Source organism: Ricinus communis, chromosome 1 (genome assembly GCF_019578655.1).
Source record: "Ricinus communis isolate WT05 ecotype wild-type chromosome 1, ASM1957865v1, whole genome shotgun sequence".
Lineage (NCBI taxonomy): Eukaryota > Viridiplantae > Streptophyta > Magnoliopsida > Malpighiales > Euphorbiaceae > Ricinus > Ricinus communis.
Genome location: NC_063256.1, coordinates 896,884 through 920,749, shown reverse-complemented (window position 1 = coordinate 920,749; position 23,866 = coordinate 896,884). Strand labels below are relative to the sequence as shown.

The following is a 23,866-nucleotide window of genomic DNA, read 5'->3' as shown; positions in this document are numbered from 1 at the left end:
TATATAAGGTTTTCCACCAATAGTTATGCTTGTGATAACCATTTATGAAAAAGGTGAGAAGCTTTAACTTTTTAATGCCAAGTTAAAAAAAGAAAAGATTAATTTAAGTTACCATTTTACTTGTATCAAAATCAGAATATCAAGTTAGAAATCATCAATATCTAAAATTTCTCAAATTTTAATTTTAAATTTTTAAAATAAACCTTCCTCCTTAATTATTATTTTTAAAATTCTTATTCGTTTGTCTTTTTACTAAGTTGTAATATTTTTAAGAATTAGCCTTTATTAAAATTAAAAATAAATTTATATACTTTCGATTTCGATTAGTAAATTATTTTCTTTTAATGAAAAGCCGTTAAATTACAAAATGGATTACAAATTTTATGAAATATTATTTTATATTTTTAATTATATAAAAAATAAAGATAAATAATAAAAAAATTAGAAGAATAGTATAAAATTTATGTAGATGTTCTACTAAATAAAATAAACATAGTTATTACTTATTTTTGCTATCAAATAAATAATCTAAGTAAAATATGTATAGGAAAAAACCAAAAAAAGAAAAAAGAAAAAAGAGAGAGAATTTCTGTGTTTGTTACTCGGAAAGAGTGTAGCTGCAACGGTTATTTTTCTTTTATTATTGAAAAGCCTAGAAGGAGGAGTGGCGTTGGAAATCCCATTTAAGTTATTTAAATAAATAATTAGTTTATATTTCAAAATGAAAAATAATAGTTAATATTATTTTATATAAAAAAATTAAAGGAAAATATGAGGAACGATTTCCACGACCCATTTAGCATTGGTAGTCTAAAACATCCCATCGAGGTCAGGATGGAGTGGGGGATTGCCAGCATCCACTTCAACTGTCACTTTGTTTGTTTGTTTGTTAATATGATGAAACATCATGAATGTGACATACCAATCAATTTAATTGTTTATTTTTCTTCTAAGAAAATAAAAAGATTATCTCAAGAATATTTGATATTCTAAGATCATTTACTGTCTCCCAGAAGTTTTAACGGGCAATGAGAGAGAACAAGTACAGTCGGAAGTGCATCAAAGGATGGTGGAGGCGATACATACGAGTTGGTGTACCATCTATTCATTAAGAACAAAACTATCAAATAGCAATCGATCTTATATTCTTTTACATTTTTAAGTGACAGAAAACAATCAAGCCTCCCCATTAAAGGCATTATTCAACTGGGGTACAGACATTCCAATAGTACATATTTTGTTCCTTCCATAAAAATTGAAACACAACCTCAAAAACCCAAGTGAAAAGTAGTCCAAAGAAGCCTAGATAACAAATGAGAGACATATACTACTAAATCAACCAGAGATTGAAATCAGAAACTTGAAACACTGCCCACTCTAAGCGCACTGGAATCCCGCAGGAACACCCTTTCCGCAGTAATTCAAGAGCAAACTTAAGGAAACAGGGACATTAAGATTAATGCCCAAAATATTGGCCTTAAGGGCAGTGCAAAGGCAAACGGCAGCTTCAAGGTCCGCAAGACCTTGAATGAGAGGGCAGCATGGTTCCTTTGGTGGAGTTCCGACTACTAGGTGCACCAAATCGTTTAACAAGTCAGCACATACTCCTAGCTTAAGAGCATTTTTTGGACAACTTCCTGTAGGTGATGATGGTGGTGGTGGGCATTTTGGAGTCTTTGGTGGGGGCGGTGGCGGACAAGGGACATCGTGATGATGATGCTTAGAGCTAACCAAAGAAAAGAAAAGAAGGTTAAGGGAGAGAAGAAGAGCAGTCTTTGCAAAAGCCTTGGAAGCCATTTTGGAGCAAAAATAGTTCCAAGAGGCTGATACAATAAGGGTGTGGGATGGTGCTCGTAGTGAACTAGGTTAAGGTTTTATAGATGAAGATGCTTACTAAACATTTGAAAGGGACCCATGTGAGCACACGGGATCGAATCAAACCCCACCTAGCTGGCAATGCTGCAAGTTGGGGAATAGGCCATTTCATGTCCTTGGAGCTTTCTGCATTTTGATTTTTGAGTATCTTGCATCCACCGCGTATAACAATAAGACACTCTTTAAACTCTTATTAATTTTTAATACTTTCTCGCCACTTCCCAAAGATCTATTCTCCTTCGCCCTTCTTTTTTTATCAATTGACTTGCATTATTGAGTATTTTGTCACTTAAGGATGGGTTTGATATCTCAACAAACAAACAACTTTCAAAAGAATAGACAAAAGAAATTACATCGGTGATGAAATCATTGAAAATGAACGGCTTTTCTATCAAATTATCGGCATCACATTCCATGACAGTAATCAGAGGTGCAGGTTAAAAAATTAAATAACTTCCAAATTTGAGTAGAGGGCTGCCATTGATGCAAGTTGAGATAGTAGGCTAAGAATACATATAATTAGACTAGAAAAAGAAAATTGCATTAACAATTTGAGATGCAGAGGAATACACGTGCAATTCCAAAACAAATTTGGAAGTTTGTCGTCGATAGTCAAAAAACTCATACCGGATATCCCAATTGATTCACATGGACATTGTCTCCTAAGCAGGCTGTGGTTTTAAACAAAACCACTTGCTCCAGCAAGACTTTTGGTAACGCCTAAAATCTTTTCCTGACAATCAACCTTTTCCTAGTTTTAATTCATGGACATTGCCTGTTAGTGTTCATCTGTATATTTCTAGCACTTGGGATTGAGCATAGCATGCTAGGCCACAGCTCGCGATCTTTTAATTAAAAAATGTTAAGAAAAAATAAAGCAGGTCACTACTTACTAGGGCTTCAAAAGTATGAGTATACGATGAGGCCCAATCCGAGTCTCACTGATGCGACCGAGGTGACGAAGAACCTGGAAAGTGGCAGAGCGCAAAAGACAGCATATCAATTGACTTCTGATCAGCATGACTTGTGCTGCATAAGTTCTCTAGATTTGTATTTTGGATCATTTTCCCCTAATATGAACTAACTTACGTTCAGGAAATTCTGTGGTTCTAAGGAAAAGAAGGCTGGCTTGAAATTTCCAATTATGCTGCTTGTGATTGAATTTCCTGAAGTTGAGTGGGGAAACCCTGTTTTTTTTCCTTGCTTGTGTACCTAATGACTAATGAATAATGAGAGAAATAGAGTAGAAAAAGGACTTACCGTCAGCATAGCTTTTCCAGTGTTGTCAAGCTTCAATGTTGGCCCTTTTATGTCAGATTCGAGAAAAAAATGCTTTCCCTTTACCGTTTCTGTCATTGCAATATCTCTTACTTGCTGCATGTTTCAAAAGAATATTGAAAATCAACTGCTTAATCTACTATTTTTTGGCGTAAGTGTATCAAAACTACTGCATTTGTATCTTGCCAGCTGTCTGAAAATAAAACACAGGCCCCCAAAATCTAGTTCTCTCCAATATATTGATCAACATCAGCTCCTCATAGAGCAACGCATGGAACTCGTGAAATTCCAGAGAAGCATTCAGCCTTCTATATTGTAAGGAACGAGTGATTGAAGAAATGTTGGCTGGTGCTACAAAAGTGAACTTACCAAGGCCTTTTCCCAGAGATTTTCTGCCAGCTTCATGAGAAAAGAAAAAAGAAAAGAAAAAGTAAAAAAGGTTGGCAATAGGTGCGAGATTAAGAATCTACAAATGGAAATCACAACAAAATTTGGACAGGCACCTTCTTCTTGGATGCTCCAATAAGGTGAGCATTTGATTCAGCATATGTCGCCATGTCATTGATAGCAGCATTGACCTTATCTAGTGTGAGTCTTCCTCTCATATATCTGCAGTTTAATATACCAATCTACACTAGGTCAGACCCATTCCCACTCAACTTTCTCATGCATCTCCATGTCTTATAATTCATCTACAGTAGTTATCATAATTAATAGGAATCATATGCTTGTCCACCAAGAATATAAGCCATGTATGTATTCATTACTAGAAGAGTGTTCTAAGTGCTAAAACTCGAGGATATATGCAACCTCAAACGGGTTTTCTTGGCGTTATACGTACAAAGAGACGAGATAAACCAAGTTCATAAAAAGTTGAATTTGGCAAATTGCGTTAAACAATGAAACATTTAACTCACGTTGGCAGGGAATTCAGCTCATCAGCAGTTATATACCACAATGGTGGAGGGGCACGGCCCTTTTTCTCCTATAATAAACAAAGTTAAAAGAAGTGATTAAACAATTATTTAATAATTTAATATTCAAGTGAAAATTAAGATAACATTTTCCTAGTAATCACTAGTTTGTAACATTTAATCATTTGAACTTCAATTTATTTAATTCTAAACCCATAACATTACAGATACCTTGGGTAATGGCGCAGGCTCGTTTTCAGTTTTCAAAGAACCAAACTCATTTTGTTGATTAGGGGCTTCAGGCGGCACACTAAGTAACAAAACAAAAGAAAAAATTGTGGCAATAGAAACCAAATCCATCTAATATGCTAATAGTCGTATTACCTTTTATTTGCATCTAAATTCAGTGAGATCATTCTATGTGGGAGAACATGACTAGACATACTCTGCAATTTCTTCTGTTGCCGAAGTGACATCTCAATCAGTTTCTGCAATCAGAGCAAGAAACACAATTAAACCCTAAACGATAAATTAATCGAACACCTTGAATCCCTAACTCCTAATTGTTAAAGATTGCCAAACTTATTTATTAGCAACCAAAGAAACCCTAATTGAGACAAAAGAAACAGAGCAAAGTACCTTAGCTTTAGGAATGGCCTCAAACTCCTCGCGCAGTCGGTCCTTAATAGCCTGTATCTGCAGCTCCATCGTCTTTAATGATGTGTCAACCGCCGATAAATCGGTGATGCTGCTCGCTGGATACACTGCGCCAACAGGAGAGAACATAACTCTGGTTTTCGATCTAACAGCAAAATAATATAAAATAAGAGAGAAATTAGAGATTTGGAGTTAACTCACTGTTTCTGCCGATAACGAGTTCTTGAAGCTCGGAGATTCGAGTATTGAAGGAAGAAATCAGAGAATCTAGAGATGAACCAGCATCATTCATCGCCATATTCTCACTCTATGCATATATGCTTGCTTAAATCAGTTATCTCTGCCAAGAATTGGATTGTATATTAGGATGGATGGTTTTTGTGAGTGCGAATTCAAGATGGCATTTTCAAATTCTAGCAAGTCGTTTTGGCGGGAAGGATTTTGATTTTTCGAAAACTAAAACGCACCCCTAGACGCCGTTTTGGTCTCTGCGTGAGATCACAGCTGACACGCGCGAGGCTTTGTTATTTGTTTTCCAGCTCAGGTGAGATGAGTAGCTCTCCAGTCACCGGACAAACCAGTGTACGCTAAATCATCTGAAAGCAACATGGGAGGAAGACAATAACAGTAGTAAGGCTTCCATTTAATCCTTAAACAACTCATGATAAACACAAATCAAATAAACATTCGATAATGAATTATATTTTCATTTTGAATAAAGGTCAATTCACTTATCTACGTCTTTGGCTAAAAGGGAATTAATGGCCTAGAGCTTGGTTGAGAATATTCAAGAACATTTATTTAATTTTCGTATCCTTTTCAAAATAATATTACTTTTAATTTATTAATCTTTTCCCGGCGATCACATGCATGTTCAGTATGAATTTTATGTTTAGTATGAATTTATGTATGAAAGATAATCTTTTATTTATTTATTTATGTTCTTGAATAAATATTAATATCGACAGCTGTTAATACTTTTTTTTCTTCTTACATTACAATATCAACATCTGGGATGCTAAAGCCTATAAAGTGAACAAATATATAGAACCAAACATATTAATTCGTACAGTAAGTTGATGAGGAAACATAAAAGTGTAACATGATGTGATGTCTGTAGTGGGAACCAGTTGGAATGCAGATTTCTTCATCCCTTTTGAATCATGGCATAGGAAATTGTTATAAGGTTTTCAAATGTAAATGGGATGTCTGTACTCTTAATCTTAATATGTTAAGCAGCAACATCTGTGTGCATCAAAGTTCTTGGGTATCTGTTATTTTTTGGGGATTTTAAAGTTGAGTAGAACTACACACTTTCTTTGATGTCTTTTGGAGACACTCTGCGAATTGATGCATCTCATGTCTCTTGTTAGATCCCAAACCTGTCTCTCTGCACCCGGGTTATATTTTTCTCATATTAATTATTTACTGAAATATATTTTCATTGTTCTTGAATATATATATATATTTTGGTGGGTCGGGGGGGACCATAGAAGAGCTTTTAAAACCATTTTTTGTTTGTTTTGATACGGACAGGTTTAAAACTATAGCATAAAGGTTTTTGGTCTACAACATTGTTGTCAACGTCTTCCAAAAGTCGACATTAGAGAACTTGTTTGGTGCAACTCAAAGTTTGCTATCACAAAACCATAGGATTTTTCTTACTTATTTTCGGGTATACCGTAATCCAAAATTGAATAAATAATATGTATAAAATAGTAATCAAAATAAAAATAAGTATCAATACACCGAAACTAGCCGATACTTTACTAAGTTGAATTTCCTGAATTATAAAACATATAGATGTGAAATTAGCCTTCATCAATGAAATTCTTTTCTCTATTTATATAATTAATATTTAAAATAAATTATTCTGTTGGTATCAAAGATTTATCATTTATATTCAAATGATATTAATCTTTTAATTTATTACTTGTAATATTATATTTATTTTTGTTTAATCTGATAATACTTTTTAGAATTTTAATTTTTAAAAGTCCATCGAAACATGACACTAATTAACGCATCACTAGTTGACTGATCTCTTTAAACATAATTAGAAAAGTAGGTCTTACACAAATAATTCAATCAATGAGTGATGTGCTAAATAGTGTCAGGCTTAGGTGGACTTACGTTGTCATCTTAAAAAAAAATTATTGGAATCTCAATCGGTAACTATGATTTTGAAAAAAAATAAATATACATATATAGTATTAAAAAAAAAAGTAAGAGATTAATACCATTTAGATGTAGGTGGCAAAAATTTATTATCAACAGACAATATATTTTATATATTTTATTAATATTAAATAATTAAATATGTTAGATTATTTAATGTCAAAGTATAAAATGCTTATTTATATATATGTGTATCGCTTTTTTTTGCAATATATACATTCTTTTATATATATATATATATATATATATATATATATATATATATATATATATATATATATGTATGTATTACTGTTTTATTTATTATAATATATAAAACTTACATGGATAAAAATTTGTAATAAGAATTTGTAAGAATGAATTGCATGAGACCAAAATTAAGTAGGAAATGACAATCCCAATCCCATGTGGAGTAATTCAAATATCGAGATGCAAGTTTAGGAATTGATATTTAACGGTCGTCCTTATTAATTACCATGAATTATCCAACTACCAAAGCTCACAAATATGTCCACCCTTCATTTAATGTTCATATCTTTTCGGTTTTTTTTTACTATATCTTGTTAATTTATCCCCTATGGCAGTAAGATATCATTGTTAAAACACTTCAATTAATTCGAACAGAAATGAGATTATATATTGAGATTTCATGAATTGAAGCTATACTGAAAAGGAAAATGATCTGTCGCGGAAAGTACTTAAAAAAAAATATATATATATATATATATATATATGCCTGCATATAATCAGGAAAACTGAACAACTCTACCCTTATACATACCCCAAAACAAGCAAAGCATTTAAACCCCATACCCATATTCATACACAATGTTCCATTCAGCATGCAAATGGATTCTTGAGGTGATACCAAAAAGATATGCAAATATGATCTGCTATTTATCGAAACAAATTTAGGAAAGACTGGCAAGCTACCACATTGAAACTTTTTCCATGTATATGCTGCCTGCTGATTTAATTCATAAGCCTTTGCTAGTATAATTTTCTGCTCGTGATTAACTAAAAAGCTAGTTACTGCATCACCAAACCAATTGAAGGGATATTGAATTTACCCCTACTGATTGGATGTGGCTAAGTCCTAGCTAAATTTACCTGCTAAATCACTTATATTATATACTATGATGTATATAATTGATGATCACCTAGCTAGGAATTGCCAGTGCATTCTTTTCACATTTCATCAAGTGCAAACAAACTAACCCAAACTAATTAATGTAAGACCACCGGCTAGGTTTTCGTGCAAATCACATACCCAACCTAGCTAGATTTGGCCGGAGGAGAAGAAGACTACCAAGTTAATAAAACTGAAGAAGAATAATTGATGAGTGTGATGACAATGTGGTTGTTAATTAACGAAGAAAAGTATCATTTTGATGTACATTAATCATCAGAGGCCTGGTATATTATATGTGTAAACGCAGAAGCCTTTGTTATATATATGTATTAGTATTAGTTTCTGTAGTTATGCCCACAGTTAGATTTAGAACCCTAGGGTTTGTCACAGACCCTTTGTTTAAGTTCTCCATTTCTCTATACTTCATGAAAACTTTCTGGATGATATAACTAAGAATATACCCTCAAGGATCAAGTAGAGAAGCTAGTATGGAAGTGAAATATATAGAGATTACAAGAAAATAGCAAAATTGATGATATGTTTCAGTTGTGTGAAGGTGGGTGTGTCTTTGGTGGTGAGTAGTCCAAGTTGAAACCAGGGTGCTTATCTCCACGTTTTTTATGAGGCACACGCCAAGGAACTGAAACAAGCGACTCTTTTTGAACAGAACCTGATGATTTTCTTGCAATATCCTCTTTTGCCATCATGAGCTTCTTATTTTTAGCCTTGGAGTCTTTGGACGTTTGATTATTATCCTCCAATAGATGAGTCTGCACGATGCTATCTTCCTTTGCAATTCCAGATGCCGAAGACTCCACCTTTTCTGCAACTGAAACCTTCTTCTCATCATTCTGCATTAAACCCAGAAATTTGAGAAGATTTGATCACTCGAATAGACTCAATCTTTTAACATATACAGATAGATAGCTATTTAAAAAAATAAATATAAATTCAGGAAGAGCAAGGTTTCCGTTCTCAGCGTATAATTGCACCAACCTGATTAAATTTCTTGTCGAGGTTTGTATTATCAGTAGTAGCAGGAATAGGTCTGGCATTACATGCATGCAAAGAATTGCATAAAAGAAAAAGAAGAAGAAAAGATGTGATTGACATGTTAATGTTCAAAAAGAAAAAGGAGCAAGCAAACTATTAGCAAGTACGTAGTAGCAGATGCAGAAACAATAACGATCAGTGGCGATGACAGTGGCAGTGCAGTGATGGTAGCTAGAGTAGTGATATTTGTAGTAAGAGCATTAACTGCAAGTGTATCAGGAGATTAAAGACTTTCTCTTTGCAGAACATGCAAATGTATGGGTGAGGAGAAGTGAGGAAGATATGGGGAGGTTTCTTTTGTCCCTTCTTCTTCCAAAAATTTTCAATTAATTTTGGGTCCCATTGAAGTACCCCACCAGGGAGAAGAAGCTTTGAGAATAGCATCTCGTGTATATAAAGGAAGATGAGAGTCCAAAAGGGAGATTTCCATAAAAGATATTACTATAAAAACGAATTAATAATGTCATGAGAAGTTTATTATGCACTCTCTCGTTTTCTAAACCGATTGGTACTGAACATTCACCACTTGCACATCTTCTGCCTCCTTGTTTCTTGCCCTTGCTTGCCTTTTCACCTTGAAAATATTACCTTGATTATTATAATGAGATACATATTCTAATATTAATGAAAAATAGAAAGCCTTTTGCATCTGTTTTATATTATTTTATTTAAACATTAAAAAAGTGATAATGATAAAAGGACAGAAGGAGATGTGAACACCAAACATCCATGAAAATGTTTGATGCACGATTGTATAGTAACACAAGGATATATGATATTTAAAGAGTATTATTACGTTAAATGACAAAAATATTTAAAAATCATGACTTTAGATTTTATGTTATATGTATATATACATACAAAAAATACTTGGATTCTCGTTCTTTTTTTTCTTTCTTGGGTTAGAAACGGGAGCTATCCTTGCTTGATTTGTTTCTAAGTAAAGCCTGGCAAGTCCAAATGAAACATTATAAGGGTGATCAACTATAATCTTCTGTTTATATATTTAGAATTGAAATGGTTGAAGATTTATCCAATATAATGAGATAATCAGAAAGCTACTACTAGTTCGAAATCATATGTGTTAACTTCTGTTTTTTCTTTTAGCAGGAGAGAGTTGATAAGAAAGGGTCTTCAATTTTAGGGTGAAATCTTTTTACATTATCATAAGTTGATAACTTATTGTTGGCAAATGTAAGACAAACGAAATCGACTGGTCATGATTGTTGCGTGACACCCACATGATCAGGAAAACACAAATGGACCCTACGATCGGGAGAGAGAGATGGTAGGGACAAAGGGAAAGAGGAGACAATGGCTCATGAATCGCCCCTTGTATGTTCCTTTCTCAAGGAACATCTAAGGGTGCCCTAACCGTCAATACCGGCCATGTCTGACACGCGGCAAATACCCATGTGATTCATTCAATTGCCCAAGTCTACTTGGGCTTGGTCTTGTGGCCGCCAAAAACCCATGTTCTTGTTCCTAAGATATCATCCATTGTGGTCCACTGGTCCCGTCCAACAAACCCCCGAAAAAGAAAAAATATACATATTTTTTTAAAAAGAATAGACCACACTTTTGAACTGTTTGCCATTCCCAAGATCCAACAAGTATTGGTTTCGGGACCCTCTTTCTTATGAAAATATTACTTTAACTTTTAGGTGAACTCAAGCTAATTGAGTTGGATATTAATAATTTTATATGATAATAGTGTCGGTAACTATTTTCTTTTTTGAATAATATTCATACAGCCAATTTCAATTAACTTGAGATTAGCACTTAGTTAGACTGAGTTGAAAAATCAAAATCCTATATTTTAATAGCCGAATAAATCTAAATACAAATTATTATTTACTAACCAAGAAAATAAAATTTAGATTAAGCCACTCCATACAACAATTTAACTACCAGTGGAATATTAAAGAGGGAAAAGAAAATCGGCAAAATGGGAATATGAACTGTCAAAAGTATAATCCCGACCAAATTGGCCTTTAGTCGTGAATAGAACTTCATCCAAGAAGTTCGTTAACTGTAACGTATAACTGAAAACTGAAATTGCAGAAAGAAAATGCAATAAGCATGAACGAGCCAAGTCGATTGGTTTGATTTGGTAAGCTGTGGAGGTTAGTGGTTAGTATAACATGCGTAGTGGCAGTGAAGTGTATGAAATCGATCAACTGCGCGACAGACTTGGATTTCAAGGTGAGTGGGATTCGATGTTGACAATTTGCAAGAGAATAGCATTATAACATACTGCCTTCGTTCTAAATATATGTTGCTTACATTATAAAATCTAGCCTAAATTATATAACTTGATGTAATTAAAATAATCATTCATTAGAATATTTAAAATTACTATGATCTTTTCTACTTTATTATATACTTTTTCCTATCTCTTACAACCTTTAAGTTTTATTAATGCATTTATACTGAAAAAGTATTTTTTTTATTATTTTATCAATGTCGCTCGTGATGATTAAAAGTGTAATTAAAAAAAAATAAAAATTAATGTTGTATAATTTAGAATAAAATAATTTATTTAAGGTGCCAGTTATTTTAGAATGGAAAAATAATATCATTGTAAGTGACAAAAGTAGAATTGAGTAAGAGATTAGTCGATAAGCATTAATTGAGTTAGTTGGATAAGGGTTAGTTAGAAAGGAGTGGGTTAAATAGTTAAAGATTGCAAGTACGAGGGCAGCAAATGTTAATGAAATTACAAGATATTACTCCTCTCTCTCTCCTCTGTTTCTCATATTCTTCTTTCTCTTCTTCCTTTGTTCTTCTCACTTCTCAACTCCCATTTTTGCCTCTTTCCTACCCTTCCTTTGAGGTTCAGTATTTTAGTTAGATCCACAGTGCAATCAAGCTGAAACGGACTGACGTTTGGCTAATTTGGAATTTGCCTTCTTTGTTATTGAGCTGTGTTTGAAAAATGTATCAAATTTTCATTCTCATACCTTAAGAGCCCGAAAGAGTTAAATGACTGTAGATTAAATTAATTATTCATAAACTCCCATTATGGAGACTATAATAATAAAATTCATAATTAAACAACTAGGTCATGAATTTATAAAGCCCAAATTGGCATGCTTTATCGAACTCAAAAGTTCATAAACAGTCGAGCTCCTTCACAACCTTGTTAGATCACATTGCGCAATTTTATCAATTAAGCGGCTGAGGATAAGAGAATATGGTGGATAGTTTGCCTTTCTGAGCTGCTGAGGTATTAGAAAAATGGCCAAAGATTTAATAAACTTGCATTGCACTCGAGTATTTGGTATGGTAAAACGCTTAAAATATAAGATACCTCAACTAATTTACATTTCCTTCGTCTTTATGAATCTATCCCTATATAATTATAAATATTATTAATTTATATAATTAAAATTTTTTATTTAAAGAATATTATACATATATTCTGTGGCTGCATAAAGATGGAATGGAATTGTAAAGGACGGGTAATGCAAAAGAAAATGAGATTAGAGGTATTCCTGGGAAGAAACATGGTAATGAGATGTAGAAGTTAAGTTAAATGACTAAAAGCTTTGTTAAAAAAATAAAAAGGTTAAATGACAAAAAGGCAGTAACGTATCTGCACAAGACCCTAATGAAACCACTACGCATAAAAACTTTCCTCCATTACATGAATCTTCCCCTGCTCTCTTCATCACTTGCAACATTTGTCTTGTATTCTTGTGGTAACATCACTTGGCAGTATCAATGTGGGAAATCTAGAAACCAAATAATAAAACAAGTATTCTATTTAAAGTAATCACTTTTTCATGGAAATGAAAAATTATTTAGCAGCTCGTGTCATTTACTTTAAAGGAACAATATATACAACGTAAAACTATACATGAAAGGTAAAATACCAGAATAATAGATATGAGTGTAGGCATATCAGAGACTGCAACACATTAAAGGCACTTTAACTAAGGCAGCATCTACTACCCAAATGTATTCTCTCCGCTATATGTAACATAAAGAAATCCATCTTCATCCTTCTTTTCATCATAGATCGTAGACATTACTGCCCCTGCAACATAGAAGAATCAATTTATTACTTCATCAATGTTGTTATCTTTTATACATGTCTGCAGGAACCCAGATATTTAAACACAGATGCTGGTTGCTGCACAGTGATCCACTCAACATATATACTTGCACATTGCACCTGCAGATTTGCCAAAATAGTCGTGGATAATCTAAATCGGTTTCAAAGTTTTTGAGTGTTAATATTTACACAACTGCACATTATCAACAATCATTCAGAAGAAAGGTAAAGGAAAGAACCAAAAGACAAATGTTCTACTCTTCAATGCCCTGTGCTAATTTAATTTGGAATAAATCAAAATGGTTAACACCGCACACACTACACTAATCAGAGATAAAATGCGAAATCACCAAATTGAGTGTTAGACTGGGGGCCTATGTCGTACAGATGTATGTATACAGAGTGAGAGAGAGAGAGAGAGAGAGAGTTCTACCAGTTGGTGGGAGGACATTGTCCACAAATATGAAAATGGCCTTTTCTGCACTCAGTTTAATCCTCTTCCGGATTACATAGACCAACTGACCCACTGTCAGGTCAGCTGGGACTAGATATCTGTAGAATTTAGATCAATGTCAAAATAATACAAGCCCATCAAGGATTTTAGGAGCTCAAAAAACATCAGGGAAACTATTGAGTTTGAACCCACCCTTGGGTTGGACCACTTACAGAAAAGAACAGGGAACACTTTTACTATGGAACAAGACAACATTCATTCACTTCTCCATCTAGTTACAAGTCAAACGTGTATAAATTGTGGGTTCGTATGTATGTTTGTTGGAGTAAGAGAAGAGAGAACAACACTTCAGTGGTAGTCATGATGGAGTTGAAAGTCAAATTGAGACAAAAACAAACAATCAACAATGAAGGAAGAAGTATAGGAAATCAGAAGTACAAAAAGGATTGCAGCATACAGCTGATCCTTACTTTTTCTTATCAATGTCAGGAATATCACTTCTTTCAGCCTTCTCCACAATTACCTATAAAAATGCACAATTCAGCACATAATTGGGAATACAAAGGCTTAAGCTGATGCTACCTATAGAATAAAAGATGCAATCTATTGTTATAGAGCATGCAGTAAACACTAATACTACTAGACCAAGTATAAAAATCTGGTGATACACGATTGATCAGTGTTATGGTAGAGGAAGTGCTTAGCTACAATAATAATAATAATAATAGATAGACTACTGATAAATACTAAGGGCTTATTTAGGCATCGACTATTAAAAAATACTGAGTGCCTATTTAGGATTGTTGTTAAAATCTTCTATACACTGCCTGTTAAAGGCATCAATTACCTGCAATTCTTTGCAAGCAATTTCCAAAACTCAAAAAACATTAAGAACTAAAATTTCTTATCCTACCATATAAATTACCTAATTCACATAATAAAGTTGCTAAATTTTAGCAGTAAAATTTAACCACTCAATGCGATATGAAGTAACAGACAAAAAAAAATTAGACATCAATTCTCACCGGAACTCTATCTGGATATTTAGCCCTAATTCTCACCGCCTCAGCGCGCCTCTTCTCTGTATAATTATAAATCTGAATCAAAATAACAAAATAAAAAAAAAAAAATTATGGTTACACCAAACAAAGTGCTCAAGTAACACCATACCAAAATCATGTTCGAACTTGAAGCTACTCTTCGTCATTTTTCGTTCAAATTCCTGCACAATACCATAGACATAAATCCGAAATTATACAAATAATATTTGAAACAATCTGGTTATTACAATTCTTTCTTTTAAAAAAAAATAAAATTAAAAACGATATAAATTAAAATAAACAGAGCATAAGACTAAAAATTCAAAGCACTTACGGAAACAGTGGAGTTGAAAAAAAAAATTGGGGATAAAGACGTAGATTATGAGTTTATCAGAATTAAAGTGAGGATTATATAGTTGTTTCTAATTTCTCTCCGGTTAACCGGGTACGGATGCGGTAAAGACCCATAAAATCCCACCGCGTTAACACATAAGAGTGGGTCAAGAATCGTCTTCAGTCTTGGTAAACGTGTCGGGTTTAAAGTTGGGTGAGTTGCATAATCCGGCCCAATAAGGCCTATTGCCACAGGGCCTGTATCCAAATAGCTACAATCAATTTATATCAGGCCTTTTAGTTTCTTTTTGCTCCCTTTAGCTTTAAGTCTCAGGACAGTCCCATTATATTCCTGGCTCTTTGTCCAGTAAATGAACACTATTTTAAACACATGAAATTTATGTGCCATGTAAAAATAAAATTAATTAATGATATTTCGTTATAATTTCAAGTGATGAACGAAGACGTATTATAATAAAATAAAAAAAGAAAACTATGTTACAATATTAGGAACAAGAATAATTATATGGAAAAAGTTGGCACTTACTAGAAACAAAAAGAAAATTGATATTTATTCGCAAATGCATGCATGTATATGTCTCTATTTCCTAGTGTTTGCTCTTCTTTTCTTTTCTTTTTTTTTCGTGATCTATGTTTGCAGGGGTTGATTGGAGAAGAAGTCAATCAGCCCTCCATATGCATTTTGTTATGTATGATATTGAATTATTTCCATGTGTATGTCCAATCAATGTTGTATTAACAATAAAACAAAGTAATAAACTCGTATGTTTATATAAATAAACAAAGCCCCCCCAAGCCCTTTTTTGAGAAGGTGGGTGGAGTTTCTTAATGTAATATATGACTTTAAAGTCTTCCCTAATCATAAGTAACCTTCAAATATAACAAAGACCGAGAAGAAGAATGAATTTGAGAAAAGTGATCATCTACAAATGCCTTTATCTTTGCATTGTTATGGATGGGCTATGGGGTAGGGAAATTTTTCATTTTCTTCTGTGTGTTGTGTTGCTTGAGCTTGATGAATAGGGTGTCTTGAGAAGAGAGAAAAGAACTTATTATGACAAATCCCTTTTAGCCAGCAAAGAAACAAAAATTCTGGAGGAAATAATAAATTACAAAAAAAAAAAGAAAAAAAGAAAAAAGAGGGAGATTAAAAATTTGAATAAAAAATAAAACGAGGGAAGAGAAGGGAAGCAAAGTGACTTTGAGTTGGGTCACTTTACACTTCATATGAGGGAGAAGAAGGAGAAAGAGTTGTTATTGTTAGCCCTTCACATGGGGTTGAAAGAATAAACTAAGCCTTCTCCCTGACATGTCCAAATCATGGTTTCCCTAAACAATTCATGGCAGACCTAAGCATGTCCCCCTCCTCTTCCTCTTCTTAGTTCCCACATCATTACCCAATATTTCAATCTTGTCTGCACAAACTAAACTACCCACTTCTTAAATTCCCCATAGTACCCTTTTTCTGGGTTTCCATTATTGTCTCTTTTATAAGTAATTATGTCCACTTTCATGATCATTCATTCATTGGAAAGTTTAAGTCGGAGAGATGAAAGCGACTGCATTTACTGTGCATCCTTACAAATTTGGAGTGAAACCCAACTTGAATCTAAGGAGATATGATGACAAAAAATAGAAATTTGAGAGCAACAATATTGAAATGAAACATAATGTTCTCGAAGGACAATTTGTCCACTGAAAGCAACAATATACATACATATACATATACAGATACATAAATAAAAACACATATATGAGCGTGCAAGTGGCTATGTATTATATCCACCTCATAAATTGCTTGTTTTTCTTCATTATATGATTTGATTGATAGTAACACATTGCCTAAACATAAGTTAGTCTACTTGCATCTGAGTGAGTACACAAAAACTCTTTGGATTTCTTCCGCCGAAAGCTGGATTTTTAGAGGATTTTTGACCGCCTGCAACTATCAGTCTCATCTAAAAAACCTCTAGTGGCAATGCCTTTTTTAAATTCCAATTACAGCACCAATCTACACAATACTCTACTAATGATGTTTTACAAATTTTCTGAGGATCATCATTTGCTAATCATTAACATTTAAAAAAATAATAAAAAGAATACAATAATATTTAACCGGACTTTATATTCTCAACCAAAATTATAATAGAGATGTGAAGCTTTTTATAAAAAAAAAAATTAAAGCAATATACAGCTGACCTGATTTCTTTACTTCTCTAATCTTCATAAATCACAAGGTAATTAGGCCAGCAAATTAAGGTGGAGAGGGTGTTTAAGTAATTTAATGAAGCCACTTAAAACTAATTTGAAATTGTACGTGGAATTGTTTGATTGAATTCAATACTTCCTCATTATGCTGCCCCTCTCTTTATCATTTTTCTTTTTTATTAATGCATGATGAATTTGTTTTTTAATATAAGCAAGCCAGCCGCTAAAGGATGAATTTGTTTAGTAGAAAGAGAGATGGTTTTGTTTTCTATGTGTTTTAATTAAGAGCTTATTATTATTATTATTTTAAATGCGGTGAAGGCTCAAAACTTTGAATGTAGCGTAGTATTCTTTTAATGGGAATGTTATGTGGTTATAAAAATAGCTGGATGCTGGATATTTGACAAATCTAGTTTTTTCAATTTCTGGGAGAGTGATTAGGATGGAATGAAATGCCTTGAATTTTAGCAACATTGCAATGCCTTATCATCAATAATTTAATGATTGGATTTTATTGCCTTAACGAAAATGTGATAGATTTTCTTTTTAATTTTTTAATTTTAAGAATAAATTGTTTTGTCCATAAATATAACTAATTGTGTAACGATACATAATATTATTTATTAAATATTGTTTTACAATGATTAATTTTTTTTATTATAGTCAGTTAATAGTAATGAGTAAATTAATAAGTACAAATATTATATTTAATAAAGATATCATGTATCGTGGTAAAATAAGTCTATCTAATAATTTGTTTTATTGAAAATATGAGTAAAAAGAAGCTATTATATAAAAAAAAATACACAAATTATCTTGACCCATATGAATATTTTATTATAAATCCCAAATAAAAAGAATTTATTAAGTTTTAATTTTTTCTTATACATTTTATTTATGCAATAAATTTTACTATTAGTTAATTTAATCAATTTTAGATTTAATATTAAGTATTATACTCAACAAACATTATATTCTAGGATTAAATTAAACAAAAATTTAGAATATTTATTTTAATTTGATATTTTATTGAACTTTTGAGCTATAAATATTTTGTAAAACTATTATTATCGCCTAATATTAACAATGCCGTCAGATGTTGCAATCAACTTCTCATTTGTTGCATTATTAAGTTTATTATGTAATCATTATTGTAATTTCCCTTATAAAACACTACTATCCAAATATAGTTTTCAAATACACGAATATCCAATCACATTCTAACATTTTTAATCCGATCTAAAATTTGATCAAATGCTTCACCTTCTTAGGCGAGTGATATCAGACGTCAATATTTTTTAATTCACGAATAATAGTAATTCCATTTTCTTAAAAATCTATACAGGAAATACAAAATCATTAAAAAGGAAAAGGGAGAAATAAATCCATAGTAGCCAATACGACACCACCACGCATCGTTTTCGAAAGCATAAAATTACAAAAATAGCCGTGGTAGATGAATAGACTGGTCACCACGTTAATTTAATTACTTTTCAAATTTACTTTTACTTTTTTTACCGGCACTAGAAAGTGACAGTTCATCCAACCAACCCAAAGCCATTGGTCAATAACATCCTAACTTCCCTCTTTGGACCAAAAACTGATTTCCCTTTTTTTTCTTTTTCTTAAAGGAAAATAATAAAAGAAATATTTCACAATAACAAAATAAACTGTAGATCACAGCCATTCACTCCTAAAACCAAACAAAAAATCTCAACCGTTGAATCAGTCTCGATATTTTAAAAACTCCAAAAAGCCTCACTCATTATCTCCGGTCGTCAGATTCAGTTTCGAAATCCAGGCCAGCAGAACCTGTTTCTTCCTAATTACTACAATACCCTTGCATCTCTCCCTGCTATTCAAGAAAGATCGGTCGGAATAGTGGAAAATATCGGAGGGGTTTTTAGGAAAACGAGTAACATTATAAAAACAATCTGAGACAGATTACCTTTTCTCTGTCTCGTTGGTCTCTGTAAAAAGAAAATAATTAACAAAGTACTACTCAGAATGGGTTGCCCACGTGCTTATCTGGAGCGTAGCAAATATATACCAACAAGCAGCAGTAAAATTTTCTTGATATATTCAACTCGATAGCAGGATGGATGACACGTATATTTATATAATTTAATAAATTTTAATTAAATTATCACTGGCCTATTTATTTGACTCATTATTATTATTGTTTAATTATAAAATATCTCTTACCTCAGAAATTTTATTATATTCTCTACTTACATTCTATAAACATAATCAAAAACTTCTCATAAAGTTATTTAATACATAAATCGACCAATCTAATTATAATTTAAAAAGGTTAAATACATTATTAAAATATATTTGAATAATTGTTAGGATCCATTTTATATAGAGTTATAAGTATGGCCTGTTCAACTTAATCTGTGATATATATAAAAAGATTTAAAATTTGGTTAGATAAAAGAAATGATTTCCAATTTACTTTGCGTTTTAAACCCACAGGGGAGATAACTACGTTTACAGACAAAAGCCACATTAAAGAAAAATAAAAGTATATAAATAAAAAAATAAGTAAAATAGAGAGAGAGAGAGAGAGAGAGAGAGAAAAAGCAAGGAGAGAGAGGATTGAAGGGCACTTTACCACTTTTATATGTTGCACGCATCCATAGCAGGAAACAGAAGGAAGACAGAGTACTACAAAACCAGCAGAAGAGAAAAAGAAAAGAAGTGAAAGGGAAGAAAACCTACCAAAGTTAACCCACACAACACAAAACAGCACAACCAAGACGATAAAAGATGGTTCCAAAATGAGTTCTTTCTTTTTTCTTGATGCTGTACAAAAATTTATTACAAAACAAGAAGAAGAAGCTAAGGTCCATGATGTGTATGCTCTGAAATGGTTTCTTCCTGATCACTTCTGCATGCATTCATCAAACTGTCTCCTCCAAAAAATCTAATTTCATCTTTTCCAATACTATTTCTTCTTTCTTGTTCAGCAACCTCTGCTCTGTCTTTGTAAGCAAAAATTTCTGGGGTGGTGTGGGTGCTCTTGGTTCTTGATTCTAGAAACTGGAGAGTTTTAGATTCTTGTTCTTGATTTTAATAGATGAAGGCCATGCCCCTAGCCTTTGAGGATTTTCAAGGGAAGGGGGTCTTAGATTTTTCTTCTTCTTCTACTTCTTCTCCAGATTCATTGCATCAGCTACTATTGCCACCGCAAAGCCAACACCGTCAACAGAAGTGGCAAAACAGCAACCCCAAAGAAATTTGCTGCTATGTGGGCAGTGAGCCCACATCTGTGCTTGACGCTAGAAGAAGTCCAAGCCCTCCAACATCTTCCTCAACACTGTCTTCTTCACAAGGTGGTAGTAATAGTGCTGCTGGCGGCGGCGGCCGCGGCACCTCCATAGAAACTACCACCACCACCGGTGTGGCTGCTGCTGCAGTTTCTGGCAATCTTTCTGTAGATACAAGTACTGAAAAATGTGGGCAACAGCAGCTTGGAATGGAGGACTGGGAGGGTGTGTTACCTGGGTCTCCTAGTCAAGAACAAGAACAAGAACAATCTATTTTAAGGTTAATTATGGGTGACATTGAGGACCCATCTTTAGGATTAAACAAGCTTTTACAAGACGGAAGTGGGTCTCATGATACAGAGTTCAATGCTGGTTTTGGTGTAGTAGATCAAGGTTTTGGGTTTGAACCTATGAATGGTGCTAACTTGGTAAACAGCATTGACCCAATTTCTTCAGCATTTCCTCTTCTCAGCCATAATGCTAGGATTGGTTCGGTTTTGAACCAAACCCAGGACCCAAATCCGGCTACTACTTCAGCTGGTAATAATCTTTTGTCAGGTATGTTTCAGCATCAACCAGCAATTGAAGCTAGAGAGGAGAAACCGCAGATTTTCAATCCACAAGTGATAATCAACCAAAATCAAGCTCATTTTAGCCAAAACCAAGCTATGTTCTTGCCATTGTCATATGCACAATTGCAAGAGCATCATCATCTCTTGTCGCCACCACCACCAAAGCGGCTTAATTCTGGTCCGGTTGGAGCTAACAACTTTCAGGTTCAGAAACTTCCTTTTCCTGATTCAAGGCCAGAGTTATTTCTCCAGCGACAGCAACAGCAACAGCATCAGCTTCAAATGCTACAACAACAGCAAAGACCAGCAATTATGAAGCAAAAAATTATGACCGATGAATTGGCGGCCCAACAGCTTCAGCAGGCGATAATTAACCCAATATGCCAGGCAGCAGAGCTGATCGAAACCGGCAATCCGGCACTCGCGCAAGGGATATTGGCGCGGCTCAATCACCAGCTCTCTCTCTCGATCGGTAAGCCTCATACTAGGGCTGCTTTTTACTTCAAGGAAGCTTTGCAGTTACTTCTTCACATGAACAACACAGCAAACCCATCTTCTTTGTCACCTTGTAATCTTATTTTAAAGATTGGTGCTTACAAGTCTTTCTCTGAGATCTCACCGATACTTCAGTTCTCTAATTTTACTTGTAATCAAGCTCTCCTTGAGGCCTGTGAGGGTTCTGATAGAATTCATATTGTTGACTTTGACATTGGCTTTGGTGGGCAATGGGCCTCTTTGATGCAAGAGCTAGCGTTGAGGAATGGTGGTGTTTCTTCGCTAAAAATCACTGCTTTTGTTTCTCCTTCACATGATGAAATTGAGCTTGGTTTTACTCAAGAAAATTTGAGAGTTTTTGCTGGTGAAATCAATATGCCATTCGAACTTGAAATTTTAGGCCTTGACGCCTTGAATTCTGGTTCTTGGTCAATGCCGATTCGTATATCAGATAAAGAAGTAATTGCTGTCAATCTTCCAATTGCACCCTTCTCTAATTATCCATCATCTCTTCCTGTGGTACTTCGCTTTGTGAAGCAGCTGTCGCCCAAAATTGTGGTCTCTTTGGACAGAGGCTGTGACCGAACTGACCTCCCATTTGCTCACCATATAAACCATTCAATTCAATCTTATTCAGGCCTACTTGAATCACTGGAAGCAGTGAATATGAATATAGATGCCTTGCAAAAGATCGAGAGGTTCTTGGTCCAGCCAGCAATTGAGAAAATTGTCTTGAGTCGTCATGGCCACCCAGATAGGACGACTCCTTGGAAGAGTCTGTTTTTGCAGTCTGGATTCACTCCATTCCAATTCAGTAACTTTGCTGAGTCACAAGCTGAGTGTTTGGTGCAGCGAACTCCAGTTAGGGGGTTCCATGTCGAAAAGAGACAGTCTACGCTAGTTCTTTGCTGGCAGCGAAAGGAGCTCATTTCAGCCTCAGCTTGGAGGTGTTGAGGAATGAGAATTAGCATTTTGGAAAATTGGTTCTGCCAATTAGCCATAGTTGCCGAGGTTCCTCATAACTTACTGGTTTAATTTCTCATCTTTTTGAATTTTGTTGTCTTTGTGGTTCTCTTATGCTAATTTTCTATGTGCCTTAGGCTTATTGTTTCCGATGAAGAAACTCAACATTTTAGTAACTTGGATCAATCGCTGTGTACAGTTCTTATTTCCTGTCACTTAAGATGTAACTGTTATGGTGCTTTTCCTGTTCAAGAGGGTAATTTACTCCTGTACACTTTACAACGTTGGGAAAACAAGATGTGGAAATCAGAATTGGCATTCAAATCGTACTCTTTTCTGCTTATTGGCTAAATTACTTATTTATAATGTAGTTCATGAACTCTTTTCCTCAGAATTATGCACTTCATCAATGTTCTCCAACCTTTACTAGTAATCTTGCTGAGATTCCTTTGTCCCATTGCTTTGCATTTCCAATAAACTTGGTTCAGAGTCTAAGCTTTTATGCCTCCATACCTTAGTTTAAGAAAGCAATGACAACTTGAAAACTTTCAAGATTACATTCTCTACTGCAATTAGCTGCAGTATGATGATTGTGCTGTGTGTCCCTTAGTTGCTACCAATTTCAATTGATTTATTTAAATGGTGTTAACAGAATTTTCATTGACTTTGCTTCAAAGCCTATTGGCTGGACATCTTTCTGCGTCTCAATTTATAAAAGCACTTGCCTTCGTTTCAGCTGGGACAGTACGCCAAGGGGAGTCTTGGATTGAACCAGCTTTTGGAATGCCATTTTAGAGTGATAATTCAATTAGAATGCCCATAATTAAAAGGTAGAGCTTCCCTGGCTTTGCTCTTCGCTAGTAATTTGAACAGTATCCCAATTTGTCCATAGCTGCCATGACTTTGCTCTTAGCAACAAACACATTCTTGTAGCCTAATTATGTAAGTTGAAGTTGACAGTCAGGCTATGAATATGAGACACAACCGTGATATTGTCTTTAGATTTATCGTCCTTCCTTTCGGTATATTATTCTATCTGCAATGAATACCTGCGTGTGGAGAAATCGGTGATGGAAACTATCGGCCGCTAAATCTTGTGACCGACGCAAGCTATCAACAACTTGTGCCCATTGAATCAACGTTGATAAACTTTGGCTTAATAATAATGGAGTCCCCGAGAAAACCTTCGGTGAGAATTCCAATAAGAATTCCTCCAAAAAGAAAAATCACTTAAAAAGGAACGGAGGAAGTACAATAGCATATATGTGATGTTTAAGACCAAAATCACAGTTTTTTTTTTCTTCTTCCTTGGAATCGGTTGTCTTGAAGATAACCCATTCTCCATTGTTCAGTGCAGCTAT

The 23,866-nt window shown here is 33.9% G+C and overlaps 5 protein-coding genes across 12 annotated transcripts; 1 reads left to right on the top strand and 4 right to left on the bottom strand.

Moving 5' to 3' along the window:
• Positions 1 to 1,121: 1,121 nt before the first annotated feature.
• Positions 1,122 to 1,877, bottom strand: LOC8270583 (14 kDa proline-rich protein DC2.15). Its single transcript, XM_002511619.4, has one exon. It carries the CDS (start codon positions 1,795 to 1,797, stop codon positions 1,378 to 1,380), a length of 420 nt encoding a protein of 139 aa, XP_002511665.1. The 5' UTR covers positions 1,798 to 1,877; the 3' UTR covers positions 1,122 to 1,377.
• Positions 1,878 to 2,236: 359 nt separating this feature from the next.
• Positions 2,237 to 5,387, bottom strand: LOC8270582 (spindle and kinetochore-associated protein 1 homolog). Of its 5 annotated transcripts, XM_048370652.1 has the most exons (11): positions 5,192 to 5,382; positions 4,926 to 5,064; positions 4,707 to 4,831; positions 4,452 to 4,555; positions 4,299 to 4,377; positions 4,071 to 4,138; positions 3,657 to 3,762; positions 3,523 to 3,552; positions 3,136 to 3,249; positions 2,769 to 2,842; positions 2,237 to 2,626 (listed from the first exon to the last, which is right to left on the bottom strand). In XM_048370652.1, coding segments are annotated over exons 2-11 (798 nt in total). In that variant the 5' UTR covers positions 5,023 to 5,064; positions 5,192 to 5,382; the 3' UTR covers positions 2,237 to 2,625. The 5 variants fall into 5 exon arrangements, 4 of the variants coding, with proteins under 4 accessions (XP_048226609.1, XP_015583508.1, XP_015583503.1 ...); XR_001536272.3 differs by having other exon boundaries at positions 2,965 to 3,249; positions 4,926 to 5,386; XM_015728022.3 differs by having other exon boundaries at positions 2,237 to 2,620; positions 4,926 to 5,387.
• A 3,134-nt stretch (positions 5,388 to 8,521) lies between these two features.
• Positions 8,522 to 9,514, bottom strand: LOC8265858 (root meristem growth factor 10). Its single transcript, XM_002511617.4, has 2 exons — positions 9,031 to 9,514; positions 8,522 to 8,885 (listed from the first exon to the last, which is right to left on the bottom strand). The coding sequence occupies exons 1-2, from the start codon at positions 9,145 to 9,147 to the stop codon at positions 8,577 to 8,579; spliced, it is 426 nt and encodes a 141-aa protein (XP_002511663.1). The 5' UTR covers positions 9,148 to 9,514; the 3' UTR covers positions 8,522 to 8,576.
• Positions 9,515 to 12,616: 3,102 nt separating this feature from the next.
• Positions 12,617 to 15,137, bottom strand: LOC8265857 (autophagy-related protein 8f). 4 transcript variants are annotated; one of them, XR_007214696.1, is made up of 7 exons: positions 14,976 to 15,133; positions 14,772 to 14,823; positions 14,627 to 14,682; positions 14,072 to 14,124; positions 13,581 to 13,699; positions 12,966 to 13,129; positions 12,617 to 12,824 (listed from the first exon to the last, which is right to left on the bottom strand). XR_007214696.1 is itself a non-coding variant. In XM_048370667.1 (6 exons), the coding sequence occupies exons 2-6, from the start codon at positions 14,806 to 14,808 to the stop codon at positions 13,041 to 13,043; spliced, it is 354 nt and encodes a 117-aa protein (XP_048226624.1). In that variant the 5' UTR covers positions 14,809 to 14,823; positions 14,976 to 15,134; the 3' UTR covers positions 12,879 to 13,040. The 4 variants fall into 4 exon arrangements, 2 of the variants coding, with proteins under 2 accessions (XP_048226624.1, XP_015583535.1); XR_007214703.1 differs by having other exon boundaries at positions 14,627 to 14,698; positions 14,976 to 15,125; XM_048370667.1 differs by lacking the exon at positions 12,617 to 12,824 and having other exon boundaries at positions 12,879 to 13,129; positions 14,976 to 15,134.
• Positions 15,138 to 19,576: 4,439 nt separating this feature from the next.
• On the top strand, positions 19,577 to 22,834 carry LOC8265856 (scarecrow-like protein 6). Its single transcript, XM_002511615.4, has one exon. It carries the CDS (start codon positions 20,286 to 20,288, stop codon positions 22,494 to 22,496), a length of 2,211 nt encoding a protein of 736 aa, XP_002511661.3. The 5' UTR covers positions 19,577 to 20,285; the 3' UTR covers positions 22,497 to 22,834.
• Positions 22,835 to 23,866: the final 1,032 nt, after the last annotated feature.

What these genes read in the sequence shown, in the direction of transcription:
- LOC8270583 (XM_002511619.4), bottom strand. Translation starts at nt 1,797, where the DNA reads ATGGCTTCCAAGGCTTTTGCAAAGACTGCTCTTCTTCTCTCCCTTAAC.
- LOC8270582 (XM_015728022.3), bottom strand. Translation starts at nt 5,022, where the DNA reads ATGGCGATGAATGATGCTGGTTCATCTCTAGATTCTCTGATTTCTTCC. An exon ending in ACTCGTTATCGGCAGAAACA is followed by an intron (nt 4,832 to 4,925) that starts GTGAGTTAACTC and finishes CTGTTGGCGCAG; the next exon opens with TGTATCCAGCGAGCAGCATC. An exon ending in TTGGAGCATCCAAGAAGAAG is followed by an intron (nt 3,553 to 3,656) that starts GTGCCTGTCCAA and finishes TTTCTCATGAAG; the next exon opens with CTGGCAGAAAATCTCTGGGA.
- LOC8265858 (XM_002511617.4), bottom strand. Translation starts at nt 9,147, where the DNA reads ATGTCAATCACATCTTTTCTTCTTCTTTTTCTTTTATGCAATTCTTTG. An exon ending in TCGACAAGAAATTTAATCAG is followed by an intron (nt 8,886 to 9,030) that starts GTTGGTGCAATT and finishes GGTTTAATGCAG; the next exon opens with AATGATGAGAAGAAGGTTTC.
- LOC8265857 (XM_048370667.1), bottom strand. Translation starts at nt 14,808, where the DNA reads ATGACGAAGAGTAGCTTCAAGTTCGAACATGATTTTG. An exon ending in AATATCCAGATAGAGTTCCG is followed by an intron (nt 14,125 to 14,626) that starts GTGAGAATTGAT and finishes GCATTTTTATAG; the next exon opens with GTAATTGTGGAGAAGGCTGA. An exon ending in CAATGTCCTCCCACCAACTG is followed by an intron (nt 13,130 to 13,580) that starts GTAGAACTCTCT and finishes TCTATGTTGCAG; the next exon opens with GGGCAGTAATGTCTACGATC.
- LOC8265856 (XM_002511615.4), top strand. Translation starts at nt 20,286, where the DNA reads ATGAAGGCCATGCCCCTAGCCTTTGAGGATTTTCAAGGGAAGGGGGTC.